The sequence below is a fragment of the Salvelinus namaycush genome, chromosome 37 (genome assembly GCF_016432855.1).
Source record: "Salvelinus namaycush isolate Seneca chromosome 37, SaNama_1.0, whole genome shotgun sequence".
Lineage (NCBI taxonomy): Eukaryota > Metazoa > Chordata > Actinopteri > Salmoniformes > Salmonidae > Salvelinus > Salvelinus namaycush.
The window spans coordinates 28625230-28641599 of NC_052343.1; the positions used below are offsets into that span (position 1 = coordinate 28625230).

The 16370-nt window shown below is 44.8% G+C and overlaps 1 protein-coding gene across 4 annotated transcripts; it reads right to left on the minus strand.

Moving 5' to 3' along the window:
* Positions 1 to 174: 174 nt before the first annotated feature.
* Positions 175 to 15745, minus strand: pi4kb (phosphatidylinositol 4-kinase, catalytic, beta). Of its 4 annotated transcripts, XM_038977099.1 has the most exons (13): positions 15630 to 15745; positions 11339 to 12075; positions 10861 to 11229; positions 5614 to 5841; positions 5302 to 5529; positions 5094 to 5203; positions 4659 to 4763; positions 4408 to 4531; positions 4143 to 4256; positions 3382 to 3533; positions 2877 to 3009; positions 1992 to 2112; positions 1586 to 1767 (listed from the first exon to the last, which is right to left on the minus strand). In XM_038977099.1, the coding sequence occupies exons 2-13, from the start codon at positions 12050 to 12052 to the stop codon at positions 1586 to 1588; spliced, it is 2580 nt and encodes an 859-aa protein (XP_038833027.1). In that variant the 5' UTR covers positions 12053 to 12075; positions 15630 to 15745. The 4 variants fall into 4 exon arrangements, with proteins under 4 accessions (XP_038833026.1, XP_038833027.1, XP_038833029.1 ...); XM_038977098.1 differs by lacking the exon at positions 15630 to 15745 and having other exon boundaries at positions 175 to 1767; positions 11339 to 12052; XM_038977100.1 differs by lacking the exons at positions 1586 to 1767; positions 1992 to 2112 and adding an exon at positions 2119 to 2723.
* Positions 15746 to 16370: the final 625 nt, after the last annotated feature.

A 16370-nucleotide genomic window follows, 5' to 3' on the forward strand; every position in this document is an offset into this window, starting at 1 on the left:
GTGTGGACAGGTAAGGGAATACCTCTGCAGATGGCATTATGGTGTTTTTTAAAGCCAATCACCCAAGGACAATGGAGTAAAGTAGTAGTTGTAGTATATAGTAACGTATTGAAATATCCAGTAAAAATGTCCAGTAAATATCCAGTAAAAATGAAAATGTCATTTTCAACAGCCTGACAGACAAATTTAATTTATTACAAAGAAAAATGTACAAGGGAGGTCACGTGATCATAACAGCTGGTCCATTAAATAACAGTTCATAAAGAAATAAAAAGGTTTGACAAAACACTAAGGTAGTAGAAAAACTATTGGGAGAAATAAAGTTAATTAGGATTCTAGCTTGTAATTGGTTTGCCCTTACACATTGACGTCTGGAACAGGGGTGAAAATCCATCTTCTATTGAGATGAATGTAGAGTGGTGGATGGACATAAAACGGTTATGATGAAACAGAGAACAGGTTTTGTATCTCTATCCTGCCCTAAAACACAGGAAATCAGCCATACAGTGCATAGACCCTATCTTTATCAACCTCGATCCAAAAGTATTCTGAATTAGAAATGTTGAAGTAACACTTTAAGCCAACCATTCGTGAATTTACAATTTTCCTCAATGTTCAAAGCCTTTGCTGCTTTTGTGAAATACTGGGTTCTTCTGAGGTACTTCAGTCACACTGGTGTTCTTGTAAAACTGCTTTGCTCTCCTTTTGTCTATTCAGACCATTCCCACAAGTACCAGTTTCTTGTGGCTCAATACAGACAGCAGTAGGCTCTTCTTCTTCCTCCAAAATTATACCAGGCAGAAAGTCTTCACAGTTGAGTCATGTCCCTTCATACAAAGTGATGCACAAAAGCTTACAGAAGAAATGAGGTTGATAGAAGATACATCGGTAGCGTGGAGCTGCCTCATTCCAACCCACTATTGTCAGATCATATTTTGAGGGAACTATGTGCATCTAGCAAACAATGTCACTCCTCAACAACCAAGAACAGTCATGAGTATGGCAGTCCAAATACTATGGAAACAGAGCTGCTTCCTAAGCATTTCACTAAGTGTTCAATCCATGACTGAGAAAGTGTAGAGAAAGCCACTATAATAGAGAGTTTGGAATGAGATGGTAAATATGGAGACTGAACACCATCACACACTGGGGTGAGACAGATTGATTTAAAGGGCTGGTGAGTGTCATGTATATCTGAGGCACAGGGAAACTGTACCATTACATACAGAGAGGGGGAGAAACAGAACCCATTCCTCTTGGAGAAAACAAAGCACATTGAAAGATATAAGGGGGTAAAACAGACAAAGAGATGAATAAAGATGCAGGAAAAGAGGAAAACCACAGCTGAAACCTCTCCAATCTGTCTAAATCCTGTGAGGAAAGACATCAATGGAAAGGTTGAGGTGGTGTTAGAAACACAACTATAAACTATGAATGTATTCTGTCTGTAGAGGTATGGGGACTAGTAGGGGGAGTGGTCTCTGCCCGTGGTGCGGCCTCTCCAGTCCATGTATGTCCACTGCACATTTAGAAACATACACTCATGTATCCTTTCCATACACGCGTCCTGTACACACACACACGTTCACATGATGCCGTTGGTGAGGTACTGGAAACCGTCATAGAGCTTGGTGGTGATGGAGCGCATGGATCCGTCCACCATCTGCTCCACCAGGACCTGCAGCTGTTCCTCCGTCAGGCTCATGTGGAAACGCTCCTTCAGGGTCCGGATGGTGCTGGAGCCGTGGAAGCAGGGCAGCTGGGAGCCTGGTAGGGAGAAGAGAGGGACACTGATGAAGTACAGTGTAGTACAGTTTGGTACTTATAACAACCAAGTGTACTTCTCGATAAAGCACTTTCCTTAAAGTTAAAGCTACTTTACAGGACTAACTAAAGCTAACATGACTACTATACAGACTAGGACAAGAGAGACATGTCATGACTGATACCCAGTTGTGGGTTAGGACAAGGTAAGAATGAAGAGTAATTACCTTGCTGCATGATCTCCACTATCTGGATGACTTTGTCCATGTGTTTACGTGCTGCTATCAGGCCCTGCAGCATGAGCATCTTATAGTAATTAAACATGTCTCCATCCAGACCTCCCATCACCTAGAGAGAGAGAGACAGAGTATCTTCTAGTCATTAAACACGTCTCCATCACCTAGAGAGAGAGACAGAGTATCTTCTAGTCATTAAACATGTCTCCATCACCTAGCAAGAGAGACAGAGTATCTTCTAGTCATTAAACATGTCTCCATCACCTAGAAAGAGAGACAGAGTATCTTCTAGTCATTAAACACATCTCCATCACCTAGAGAGAAAGACAGAGTATCTTCTAGTCATTAAACACGTCTCCATCACCTAGAGAGAAAGACAGAGTATCTTCTAGTCATTAAACACGTCTCCATCACCTAGAGAGAGAGACAGAGTATCTTCTAGTCATTAAACATGTCTCCATCACCTAGAGAGAGAGACAGAGTATCTTCTAGTCATTAAACACGTCTCCATCACCTAGAGAGAGAGACAGAGTATCTTCTAGTCATTAAACACATCTCCATCACCTAGAGAGAGAGACAGAGTATCTTCTAGTCATTAAACACGTCTCCATCACCTAGAGAGAGAGACAGAGTATCTTCTAGTCATTAAACATGTCTCCATCACCTAGAGAGACAGAGTATCTTCTAGTCATTACACATGTCTCCATCCAGACCTCCCATCACCTAGAGAGAGACAGTAACAAGAAACAGTGTTGTATTAGTCAATGAGCTTTGTTGAAGATGGCAAAGTGTTTCAAACCTCTGCTTTACTCCTGGTTCAACAGAGTGCAAATCTGAATAAGAATGTCGCATTAGCGTTCCTGTCAATTAACTCACGTCTACAAACTCGTTGGTGAGCTTGAAAGCAGAGGTCTCGAAGCCAAGGTTGCGGGGCGAACTGGACAGAATGAAGCCAAAGTCTATGTGGATGATGTGGCCCTCAGCGTCCAACAGGATGTTGCCATTGTGTCTGGAGAGAGACGACAGGGAGGAGAGAGACGACAGGGAGGAGAGAGACGACAGGGAGGATAGAGACGACAGGGAGGATAGAGACGACAGGGAGGAGAGATGAGAACAAAATGTAAGTGATGAGAGAGAGATGACAGGGAGGAGTGATGAGAACAAAATGTAGGTGATGAGAGAGAGAGATGACAGGGAGGAGAGATGAGAACAGAATGTAGGTGATGAGAGAGAGAGATGACAGGGAGGAGAGATGAGAACAGAATGTAGGTGATGAGAGAGAGAGATGACAGGGAGGAGAGATGAGAACAGAATGTAAGTGATGAGAGAGAGAGAAAGAGGATAGAGGAGTGAATGAGAAGAAGTAGTGGGTGTGTCTGACCTGTCTTTGACCTGCAGCAGGTAGCAGATGAGACAGTAGCCTGCACAGCTCTGGACAAAGTTGCGCTGGGCCGTGAGGAAGGCCTCGGTGGTGTGGGTACCGTGTTCCTGCAGGAAGTAGTCCAGCAGAGGCATCTGGCTCTGTTTCTTCACCTGGCGGAGGGATATCAGAGAACTTTAACATTCAAAGTCCCACTCCAGTCTCCCTTTCAGATCATGTAACACCTTTTATACTTAACAAAAGGCACATCTTAATAGGTGGTCCAGTCATGACATAGCACGGGGCGGATCCCATCAGACCAACTCATTGAAGTTTGCAGGACGTATTTAATAATCATTTGGTGGGTGCTTATATTTGCCCTATTTCACACATGTACAAGTGTGTATTATATACATGTGTGAATTGGAAATATTTTATTTTACATATCCCAACTCCCCCTGAGACACTCTCGGATAGTGGGGTCACGGTCAGGGCATTATCAACGGTGACCCAGGAGCAATTAGGGTTAAGTGCCTTGCTCATGGGCGCATCAAGAGATTTTTTGGCTTGGGGATTAGAACTAGTGACCTTTCAGTTACTGGCCCAATGCTCTAACGCCCTAGCCACTAGGCTACCTGCCGTGTGCCGCTAGAAGCCTAATATCTGGGAGAAAAGGTATTGATCTAGCTGGCTGAGGGGGAAAGGTAGTAATGCTAAATACTACTAATAGTAATGTTTGTTTTTGCATGTGATTTTGTTGGAGCCTTTCTGAGCCCACTCACCTGGTGCATGGACACTGCGTTGACTATGGGTTCAATCATGCCGCTGTCAGAGGAGATCACCAGGATCTTATAGGGTTTGATCCGGATAGGCACACGCTCCTGTTCCCAGATGATCTGGGGGAGGGGAGAGAGCGCTACATAATTAGTCCAGATAAAGTATATACAGGAGATTATACTGTCGTGTAAATGCTGGGTGTGGATATGTGGAAAGAGAGGTTCATCTTTGCTGTGTATGTGGAGCTAGAGAGAGTCCATTCAGAATGACCTGGAGCTGCTGCAGCACTTGAGAGGCCAGGAGCTCTTGCCGAAGGTCGTCGCCACACTTGACGATGACTGACAACAACCTCCAGGTAGGGATGTGTCCATATGGGGAGCCCTCCCTTATCCGCCTGTTCAGAACAACACAACAAGTACAGGCACATACAATTAGCAAAGCTCAAACCTTTCCTCTAGTCTTGAGGCTACCATCAAGGCATGCCACGCCTCCACGGTCCACTGTGGGGATTGAGTACGCACTGAACCTTCTCCTGCCACGGCTCCTTGAGGGCCACTGCTGAAGGGTCCTCTGGGTCCCGCTTGAATGTGGTTGGTGTGTGAGCTAGCTGCTCTGAGAGACGCCGCCTGTGTAGTGGGGGAAACGCACACATTCACCATCACTACTGAAGAAGCTTCATATACATCACAGTTTGAAAGACTACATTATACCACCCAATGAAGAAGCATCATATACATCACAGTTTGAAAGACTACATTATACCACCCAATGAAGAAGCATCATATACATCACAGTTTGAAAGACTACATTATACCACCCAATGAAGAAGCATCATATACATCACAGTTTGAAAGACTACATTATACCACCCAATGAAGAAGCTTCATATACATCACAGTTTGAAAGACTACATTATACCACCCAAAGCTAGCGCTCTCCCAGCTATTCCTCTGTACCTGATGTCTCCAGCTGCGATGAAGATGGGCTCCTTGCTGTCCAGGCTGGTGATGCTGTCCACTGAGAACTGGGAGATGTTGTCACAGCTGTTGGTGTGGAACTCTGGGAGCTGGGATAACAGAGGAGAGGGAAAGAGCAGGGGAGGGTGAGTCCACAGCCCACACTCCTTCACTACCTGATAAGGGTAGGTGGGCTCCTGACCCCTACCTCCACCTGCAGATCCCCGATGTCGTCCACAGACCAGGCTTCGTTATCCTCATCGTAGTTGTGAACCGTTGAGAAGCCCCCGGCTCGCTGATCCGCCGTGATGCCGCAGTCCGGAAGGTTCTCCACTGAGCGCGTGCTGCGGATCCTCGTCTCGGAGATCCGCAACGGAACGTTGGACGTCTCAAAGTCCTCACACTCCAGAACCTCCACATAGATGAGGTACGGCGCCTGACGAGGTAGAGGTGATTGTTTACATGTTTGTGTTGGTGCGTCGTCTCATTCTACACTGTGTGTGTGTGATCTCCCCCCCACCTTGTCTTTGGAGTTGAGCACCACAGCCTGTGTGTGAGGGACGCGCACCACGTGGTGGTGGAAGGCGGCGGTGGGCAGCCAGACGCGGGCGGGCAGCTTGTGGTTGAGCAGCGACAGCTCCGAGATGAGCCGGGACGTCTTCTGCTCCTTAGTGGGCAGCGTGGCCAGCCGCTTCCCAATGCCCATCAGGGACTTGATGAACTCTCTCTGGGGTGCCAGACGCGCCGGCTACAGAGGAGGAGGAAACATGGCAAGAGTAAATAAGATGAACATAATGACCTTTGGAGGAATAGTGTTTTGTAAGAATAGTTCAGTGTTGTGCTGGAACCAAATACTCTCTACAACAACACACCTTCTCGTGTTGACCTCCAGAGTAGGGACATCAGAGCACCACTCCCTTGTCAAATTACAACAGCAACTTAGATTACAGCCATGAGCCGCTGGTCCATTTGTGTCAAGTTCGTTTGAAATGATTCAGAAGTCAAGGCCCATTATTGCAGCTGATTCAAGTGAGCAAATGTGTATAATCGCCTGTAGTCTCAAAATAGCCTTTTAAAAAGCCGAAACACTTCAGCAACCAACTTGACACAAATGTCAGAAGATAAGACTAGTGGAAACATGAAAGACCAGAACTTGAAACCATTAGCAAATCATTAATTTGAGGCTAAATTATTGCAGCAGTGGTTTAAAGAAGTCCAAGTTTACACAAGCCCCAAAACATCATATACAAACATATTTTATTCTAAAACAGGAAAAATAGAAAATTAAACCAATAGAGTGGAGGTTTATAAGCATGTATCACAATCTGCACCTGTAACAACCATAGATACACAACTGAAATATGACCCCAAAAAACAATGACGAACAGATCCCACTGCTGCCACCAATGACCTGACCCCTGACCTGACCCCTGACCTGAACCCTGAGGGCTATTTAGCTCTGGAGCCCAAAGTTACATATTGAGATACATGCTTACGACTCCTCACTTCACATACAGAGAGTAGTCTACAACCCGGCTGCCAATGGAGACAGGCAGCCATCATCCCAGAATTCACCACAGAAGTCTGTGGTGATGGAGGCCGTTAACTTACTGTACCAGTCTTAGTCTAACAATCAAGACTTTCAGAGCTGGAGCTCAGATCCTGGGAAATGTGAGAGGTTAAAGTACAAAGTAAGGAAAGGAAAGGGGGGTGGAGGGTAAGATAAGAATATTACTTTATTATTATTTTACCAGCAACGAGAATCATAATTAGGTAGTATCAGACTGTATGCCCCCAGTGAATGGGAAGAGGCTGCATTGTGTGCCTGTGTATTCCAGGGTCTTGTCTGAGGAGTGACAACAAATCTGCAGCTCTACAATGATCCCGGTTATCTGGGTGAACTACTACTAACACCCTCACATGATACTAAAGGTGACAGAGCATGGGGAACAGAATAGAGACGTGAGAGCTATGTCTATAGAGCATGGGGAAGCAAGGACAAGGAAAACATTGAGAGATGAGCAGAGAAAAGTGTCCATTATGAAAGTCTAGTGACATCCAGTGTTTATGAATGGTTACTCACAACAGACAGTGCCTCACTACACATTAATCAGGGGGAGGAGGAATGATGGTGGGAATAGTCCAAACTAGATACAGTGCCTTCAGAAAGTATTCACACCCCTTGACTTTTTCCACATTTTGTTGTATTACAGCCTGAATTTTAAATTATTTTGGGTCACTAGCCTACACACAATACCTCATAATGTCAAAGTGGAATTGTGTTTTTAGAAATGTGTACAAATTAATGAAAAATTAAGAGCTGAAATTACTTGAGTCAATAGGTCGAATATTCAATCCCTATGTTATGGCAAGCCTAAATCAATTCAGGAGTAAAAATGTGCTGAACAAGTCACATAATACGTTGCTCTGTGTGCAATAATAGTGTTTAACATGATTTCTGAATGACTACCTCATCTCTGTACCCCACACATACAATTATCTGGAAGGTCACTCAGTCGAGCAGTGCATTTCAAACACAGATTCAACCACAAAAGACCAGGGAGGTTTTCCAATGCCTCGCAAAGGCACCCATTGGTAGATAGGTACAAAACAATTGAAAAGCAGACATTGAATATTCCTTTGAGCATAGTGAAGTTATTAATTACAATTTGGATGGTGTATCAATACACCCAGTCACTACAAAGATACAGGCGTCCTTACTAACTCAGCTGCCGGAAAGGAAGGAAATGGCTCAGGGATTTCACCATGAGGCCAATGGTGACTTTAAAACAGAGTTTAATGGCTGTGATAGGAGAGAACTGAGGACGGATCAACAACATAGTTACTCCACAATACTAACCTAAATAACAGAGTGAAAAGAAGCCTGTACAGAATTAAAAAATATTCCAAAACATGCATCCTGTTTGCAATAAGGCACTAAAGTAAAACTACAAAAAAATGTTGCAAAGAAATGAACTTCATGTCCTGAATACAAAGCATCAGGTTTGGGGCAAATTCTTGTAACACAACAAAATGTGGAACAAGTCAAAGGGTGTGAATATTTTCTGAAGGTTCCACACAATCACTAGACACCTTGAACTTTCCACCCAGCTTAACAACAGTGATGGTGCAATAGCAGTCTTCGTTCACACCATGTGTTTTACCAGCCTTTGCAGAAGGTCACGTGAGACTGAGACAGCATTTTGTGCTGCACGATGACATGAAGTTGGCCCATCACATAACAGTATATTTAAATTCCCTTCCTGACTTGGCCTGGAATTGATTCTGACCTGGCGCCATTGTATTATCCACGCCATAATAGGGCAGTATGTCTCTATAGTGGAGTCTCAATAAGAGAGTGGGGAGGTTGTGTTTTGGGTACCTCTATAAGAACAATGATAAGGAAGTTGTGTCAATGACTCATTGATGACTAAAGGAACTGAACTGGTGAATCAGTGACTCATGAAGAGATTTGTACCCCAATGTTCAATTGTGTATCCAACAACTAACTAAACAACGAAAAAGTGTTCAAATGTTTGATAACAGACCCAGACTGCCTAATCCTAGATTATAGCCCATATCAGGAGAGGGCACTAGCTTTTACATAATGACAGCTCTGTCATTTCAGGGACAGTCCCTGAGCACCCTGTAGTAGTGATGACTGAATCACTGAATACCTTTACATGCACACTAATAATTAGATAGTAAACTGATTATGGCAGTAGGCCAAGCACGGCAGCAGTCATGTAAACACATTACTCTGCTTATCTCAAATCGGCGTACAGTCATAATCAAAGTAAGCATACACCAATTAAAACAGCTGGTTTTCTGAGCAATCTTTCAAATGACTAGGACATGTAAAGGCCTTAATCAGAGTTGTAGCAGTGTTACTGATCTGCACATATGCTAGCACGAGCAGCGCAAGCTTCCTCCTTTAGCGCCAGTGAAGTGAGTTCAGAAAAACTGAAAGTATGCATCTTAGAAATTGTTTTCACATTCAAACTTTATATGTCCAAACTCAGACTCAAATATGGTTCACAAATGTTTATTTTGACTGGTGATTTTCTGCATTGATCAAAGTCCCATCAGGCAGCCTGGTTTCAGATGTGTCCATGTAAACTGGATTATTAGGGGAATCGTTCTTCTTGCGAAGCATGTAAATGTTTAAATCAAACTACTATATTGATCTGATTATTTACAATAATTGTACTATTGTGTGCATGTAAACATTAGCTACACATCTTCCTTCAACGATGACGACAAGAACTACCGGTCTTGTAGCTAAATTAACCATTATGACAAATTCTTTACTCTGGTGTTTTTGTATCCAATAGCTACCAGGTTAATAGCCGAGTACTGATGACGTTGCAACATGGTCAGTCGCCATAGCGAACTAGTTTCTCCAAGATATCACCAGACCTCAATAGAGACCTCTGGGCATGGTGTTTCTAGAAGCACTGTGGACCCTACAGTAACACTATCTCCATGTTTGTATAACATTGTCAGGGTGTCATGATGCCACCGTAAATCGAAGAGGGAGCTAAGAGAGAAAGGAGGAAGTGACCCGAGGGAAATCACTGAGCTTGAAACTGAACTGCTGATTAAGTTTGGTGTGGTAGTCACGTATACACACGCACGCACGGACACACACATACAGAGCTTAATTGGCCAAAGGTCCTCTCTTCAACATTTTTACATTTGAGTCATTTAGCAGACGCTCTTATCCAGAGCAACTTACAGTAGTGAGTGCATACATTTTTATACTTTATTCGTACTGGTCCGACGTGGGAACAGAACCCATAACCCTGACCATGCTCTACCAACTGAGCTACATGGTCCCACGTGGGAACGGAACCCATAACCCTTGCCATGCTCTACCAACTGAGCTACATGGTCCCACGTGGGAACGGAACCCATAACCCTGGCCATGCTCTACCAACTGAGATACATGGTCCCACGTGGGAACAGAACCCATAACCCTGGCCATGCTCTACCAACTGAGCTACATGGTCCCACGTGGGAACGGAACCCATAACCCTGGCCATGCTCTACCAACTGAGCTACATGGTCCCACGTGGGAACGGAACCCATAACCCTGGCCATGCTCTACCAACTGAGCTACATGGTCCCACGTGGGAACGGAACCCATAACCCTGGCCATGCTCTACCAACTGAGATACATGGTCCCACATGGGAACGGAACCCATAACCCTGGCCATGCTCTACCAACTGAGCTACATGGTCCCACGTGGGAACGGAACCCATAACCCTGGCCATGCTCTACCAACTGAGCTACATGGTCCCACATGGGAACGGAACCCATAACCCTGGCCAAGCTCGACCAACTGAGCTACATGGTCCCACGTGGGAACAGAACCCATAACTCCGGCCATGCTCTACCAACTGAGATACATGGGACCACGTGTGAGTCTCTGTGGATATGTAACCATGACACTTTCTATACAGAGACAGAAGAGGAAGTATTATTCCCTGCTCTGTCTGGAATATGTGCATTCCATTGACCCCAAACCCCAGTAGCATGTCATCTTCGGGCCTATTTTTCAGACAACTGGTGATAACAGCTACAGATTAAGAGTGCTGGACTGTGAACCTCTTTCTGTTCTTGTATAATGCCCCCCCCCCCCGTTGGACACCAAGCAGTTGCTTCCAAAGTTAGCTATCCCACTTTGTGAGATACCTGCCAAGACACAGAAAAACAAACTGACTTAGTGGAAAACAAAAACGTGTATATAGTCCCAGTACACACCTCGTCCTGGTTGCTCTCCACCTTGGGGTTGCTCGCTGTCCTCTTCAGGTTGCTGCTCAGGCTGATGCTGACCGTGGCATCGGACTTGGAGCGCTGATGCGTGCGCTTAGTAGGCGACAGACCGTGCTCTCCGCCCAAGCCGTGCCCGTGCAGGGATGGCGCAGCAGTCGGAAGTGGGCAGAAAGGGGCCAACGTCAGTGGCTGGCGGGCACGGACCGCAGCTGGTTTGAGTTCGTCGGAGAAGATGAGTTTGCGTAGCTTGGTGCCGCGCGAGTGTCGCTGTGTGGAGATGTGCATGTCGGAGGAGTAGGCGCCCAGCAGCCAGGCACACTGCAGCGAGAAGGAGATACTCTGACGGCAGCGGTGCACCTGTGGTGGAAAAAAATGATTTGATGTGAAAGGAGCTTTAGAGAGGATACATTTCTAACTCTGATGAGTAGCTAGCCACGGAGGTAGTTCAGGGAGGTAACATACGCACCACGTAGGGCTTGATGGCGTCTCCCACGTCCTCGTCCATGTGGATGTACATGTTGAGCAGCTGCGGCAGGTAGAAGTCCACCTCCTCGTGGCGGAAGCTGAACAGACGGTTGCCGATGTAGGCCTGCACACCCGGCTCCTTGGAGTTGTGTAGATAGGAGATGGCCATTGACACGTCGAAGAGTTTGGACTCAAACAGCCGCAGCAGCCACGACTGCTTGGAGGGGTTGTGGCGCTGGCGCCGCCGCGCGCTTTTCACCGAGCCTGGAGGCAGTGCCTCAGAGTCCTCCTCCCCGGGGATTTTTGGGGGCTTGATAGGCTCTGTATGTACAGTCCCGTTGACCAGTGTTTGGTCTGTGCTATTGCCACCATCAGACCCAGAACCTGACCCCTCACTTTCGCCTTTGAGGAACTTCACCTTCTGCAGCACCTCCTGGCAGGCCATCTTGGCCACCTCGGGATCGATGACCAGGGTCAGCTCGCCCACGCCCTCTGAGATGACATCCAGGGGTGGGCTGGAGGCGGCTGGACCATCGCTGTGAGTGGGGCTGGGACTGGTGGTCTGCTGATGGTGGTAGGATCCAGAGGAAGGGGAGGAGGGCACAGAGAAGGAGGGAGAGGAGGAGATGGACAGAGAGGAGGAGGCTGTGGAGGGGCTCTGCGGTTCTAGTTCCTCTGGCTGTACAGCAGACAGACCCAGCTCCGTGTCACCCATCACGGCCGCTCACCGCACTCCCACTGGGGCCACAGAGAGAGAGAGAGAGGTGGGGAGGAGAGGATGATGACGAGGGGGAGAAAGGGTGGGGGTGGTCGTGTGAGAGAGAATAGGAAACAGAAAGCGGTTTCATCATCATTTTTTTGGCCCTCAACGTGTGACAGGCCTAGGTTTGTGGAGGTCATGACATTTTGTCAGCAGGTTATTGTCATGCAAAAGACTGCCTCCACGCATACAAGCAGCATAAAAGCGTTTGAAACATCTACATAAAATTATTTTGTGTATATTAAATAGATTTATTCAAAAATCACAATGAATCCATTTTGTATTTTAGGCAGGTCTTAAGAAACATGATATGAAGAAAATGTATTTGAGAAGAACATGTTATCTGGCTATGCGCCATGCCATAGGCTGTAGGCTTGTTCATTTAGCAGAAAATATATTCTTATATGTCCCGTGACATTATTTGATATGATTTTATAGTATGAAGAATATAATTGAAATTAGCTGAATAAAATAGAAATTATATTTTTCCCCATTCCGGAGTGAGTGTGCAAATGAAGTGGCTGTGTTGAGCATAAAAGTGAACATTTGAAACAAGTCCTATACATTAGATTTAGAGTTATTTAGCAACTTGAGCTGTGAATGGTACAAACCTTAGAATGTCTTAGAAATCAAAACATATATGGGCTGCATGATGTGACTATAGGCTATGGATGATTTGAGAAAGTCGAGAAAAAAAAAGAAAAAAGCAACTTGGAGGCCGCTTACCTGCCATTAAATGCTTCAATCATGCCAGGTAGGCTACTCCGGTTATTTCACTCCCCACATCAACTACTGTTTGAGGAGCATGCAGCCTCCTGCTGTGCTACAGGTGATATTCTGCCCAAACTCTGTATGCCATGGCCTCTCTAACCCTGTTCCTGCAGCTACCCAGTGCTTACATTTGGGAAACCAAGTGAAATCTGTTCATGAACATTGATAGTAACGTTTTTACAACTAAACATATTTTATTTAACTGTTGCCAGACAGACCCTCTCCCTGCGGGCTGGAGAAAGGAATGAAGGAGAGAGAGGAGGGTATGGAAACAGACAATGGTGAGATATTCTGTAGCTAAAGGTAATGTGTCAACCTATTCATTATTAAAATATAAAACATGCCCTATTACTAGGCTATTCAAAATCAAATACAAATTCACTATAATTGTAGGTTAACTCTGTAAGCCGCCCTGCACAATCAAGGGACCAACAGCATGGCCTAGGCCTATAGGTTCTCTCGCAGACTCATGGATAGAAATGTTGGAGCGTAGCATAAGGTAACCAGTCCATCCAGTATGCATAATAATAAAGCCCACACTGAAAGGACATTACTAGAATTCATTTAATTTTGGAGTATAGGCTAGACCAATTATGTACCAAAGACATCTTAAATCAGTTTGTTTTACGTTTTTCTGCCATGCGTAATATGCGGTAAGTTATGTATTGTATAACGCCACAATCATTATTTTAATTCCATTTGTTTTGGGCTTGGGCTCATATAATAGAAGCCTATAGGTATGTATAAGCTGCAATATGTGAATGGGTGTTTTGAATGAATCGTCACCTTAGAAAGCACTGTCCATTCCGTTGTGTTAGTCTTTGAAACAACATCCACAATGACCATGTTTTACACTCAGTTTCAACCTGTTGTTGAACTTCTTTCTTCAAATTGGTCAATCACCATTGAGGTGTGTTTTAAAAGCACTATACTGTTTTCAGAAGTTCTTGATGTGATTTTTGACTGCATTTTCATCGATATTAGAGTGGTTGGAGGGACAATAGAGCCCTGAATACCAGGCCGTTAGCGACCTGATGGTCGTTAGCAAGTTGGGTACCATCAAAGCATGTCCAGAGTGCATAAACGGAGATTACCGTGACTAAGCGGTCACATGGAATTCTACTGCGGTCATGAATCATGACTGCTGGAGTGGCGGTAATATGGTGACTTCAACAGCCCTGGACAGGCCGCAAGTCTGGAAAACACAGCCCATAGCTCCTTTGATTCTTCATATAGCATTTACATTGAACAGGAATCAGGTTTGGACTAAGTGGAACAAAGTGCTCAGTGTGTAAAATGGATCTGACAATCTGTGTCCGTCTTCCCATCAGTCAACTAACATACTGTCTGTGAATGTAGGCCAATGACCTTTTCTATGAGTCACTGTCCATCTGTCTGTCCGTCTATGAACGTGTTCGTCTGACTGAGGTCACTGTGTTCCGGCAGGCCCTACCATGTAACGCGCATGGCCATACACACCTGCTAATTCTACTGAGCAGATTAGCACCACAGCAGCACTACCAAGTGCCATACACTACAGGCCCAAAGCAGGGAGTGGGAGGGTTGTCTCTCTGAAACCTCTGTTATCCATCAGGTGTCAATCTTCAACGTGGTTAATAGTACCCCATCACAAGCCATCCATCATGGAACACAGTGAACATGGATCTACCAGAAACTTCGACTACTACTAAGATGAAACCAATACATTTTTCACATTGTTGAATCAACAATGTGGGCTAAGGGCCTCGATCATTGAGAAGAATGGGTGCAGTATAACACTGGTCCTGCTGTATAGGACTTGTGTGGGTGGTGGAGCAAAGTACTTCCTCATTGGGCTAGTATCTCAGAAAAGGCTTGTGGGTGTAGAACATAAGTGTCAGGTTTGTATACAGTGTTCAGCAGATGGAATATGAATTAACCCTTCGCTAGCTGGCTGCAACAAGTTGTTGTTGAATTAGCCGTTTCAAGAAGCAGGGAAAAGGCAGGGAAATACGCATAACTAGCACCGTTATCCCAATCGTCCAAACAGAATCATACAGGTGTCTAGCCAGCCAACACCGTCTAGGCAAGGGGTGGGGGTGTGTCATGGAGATAGGTATACAAACATTTGACACGTGTGGTTAACGTTATAAATATGCTGCAGTTGCAATTAACTTTGCTAGCAACTAACGTTGGCAAAACATTTACTAGAACGCTAACGTTAGATAGAGATGGCTAACTCGCTTCAGATAAGTTAACGTTAGGTAGAAAATCAAACACTAGCTAGCTAACTAACTAACTAACGGACAGTAGTTTGTTAACAGTTCACTAGCCAGCTAGTTGTCGAGCTTGCTGACTAGCTCAGAGTGTAACGTTATTTGCTAGGTAGCTACAATTAGTAAACTATTTATTTTAGTTAAGTTAGCTATAACTTAGTAGCTATAGCCGCCTCCTTCTCATTCCTGGTCAGATTTAACTATCTAACGTTAGCTACACATCTTCCTTAAACGATGATGACAAGAAATACCAGTCTTATCATAGTAGCTAAATTAACCATTATGACAAATTCTTTACTCGGGTGTTCTTGTATCTAATAGCTAGCAACCAAGTTAATAGCCAACTAGCTGCTAACCTAAACCTGAGGGATTAACGTTAGCTTGTTCGCTTGCTAGCACATAAGTAGCTAACGTTACACCAGCTAACTTGTGTATCAAACTCCTCGTTGTCTTGAAGGCCACGCCACTCGTTGAGTGCTATAAACAAGTAGAAACATAACTCCTACCTTAAAATTGTATTGGATGGTTAGCTATTTAAGCTTTTTTCATCTCCAATTTCTCTGCTCCATTTAAAATACGTTCAGTCCCTCAATGTGCAGAGTTCTCTGAACAACTTCTTGGAGAGGTGACAGACAGACTAGGGCTGCCTGCTCAGTGCCTGTGTAAAATATATTTGTGCATTATGACAAACTACTCCACAATAAGTGTTATTAATATTGCTGTAAAACATGGAAAATTGCTGAATGAAGAACGTGTAAATTTTTTGCTACATCCAAAAGTGCGTAATAGGGTAGAGTAGGGTACACTATGCTACCAGTCTATTATACATAGACCACAGGAGGTTGGTGACACCTTCATTGGGGAGGACAGGCATATGGTAATGGCTGGAAAATAATGGGTGAAAAGGTATCATCAAACAAATGGTTTCCATTATCTCCATTCCAGGCATTATTATGACCAGTCCTCCCCTCAGCAGCCTCCACTGACATAGGCCTATCCTTTACCAGTGTATTGATAAAATACCTTTCATTACTTTACACTTGTTTAATGTGTCATAGGGGATGGCTAAGTGCACCGCTGTAAGCTTCCAGAGATGTAGAAATGTGTCATAGAGGATGGCTAAGTGCCTCTCTGGAAGCTTCCAGAGATGTAGAAATGTGTCATAGCGGATGGCTAAGTGCCTCGCTGGAAGCTTCCAGAGAGGTAGAAATGTGTCATAGAGGATGGCTAAGTGCCTCGCTGGAAGC

Coding starts and splice junctions, on each gene's coding strand:
- pi4kb (XM_038977098.1), bottom strand. CDS start 12,052: ATGGGTGACACGGAGCTGGGTCTGTCTGCTGTACAGCCAGAGGAACTA. Junction 11,230..11,338: donor ACGCCATCAAGCCCTACGTG/GTGCGTATGTTA, acceptor TTTCCACCACAG/GTGCACCGCTGCCGTCAGAG. Junction 4,532..4,658: donor CCGTGGCAGGAGAAGGTTCA/GTGCGTACTCAA, acceptor TGTTCTGAACAG/GCGGATAAGGGAGGGCTCCC.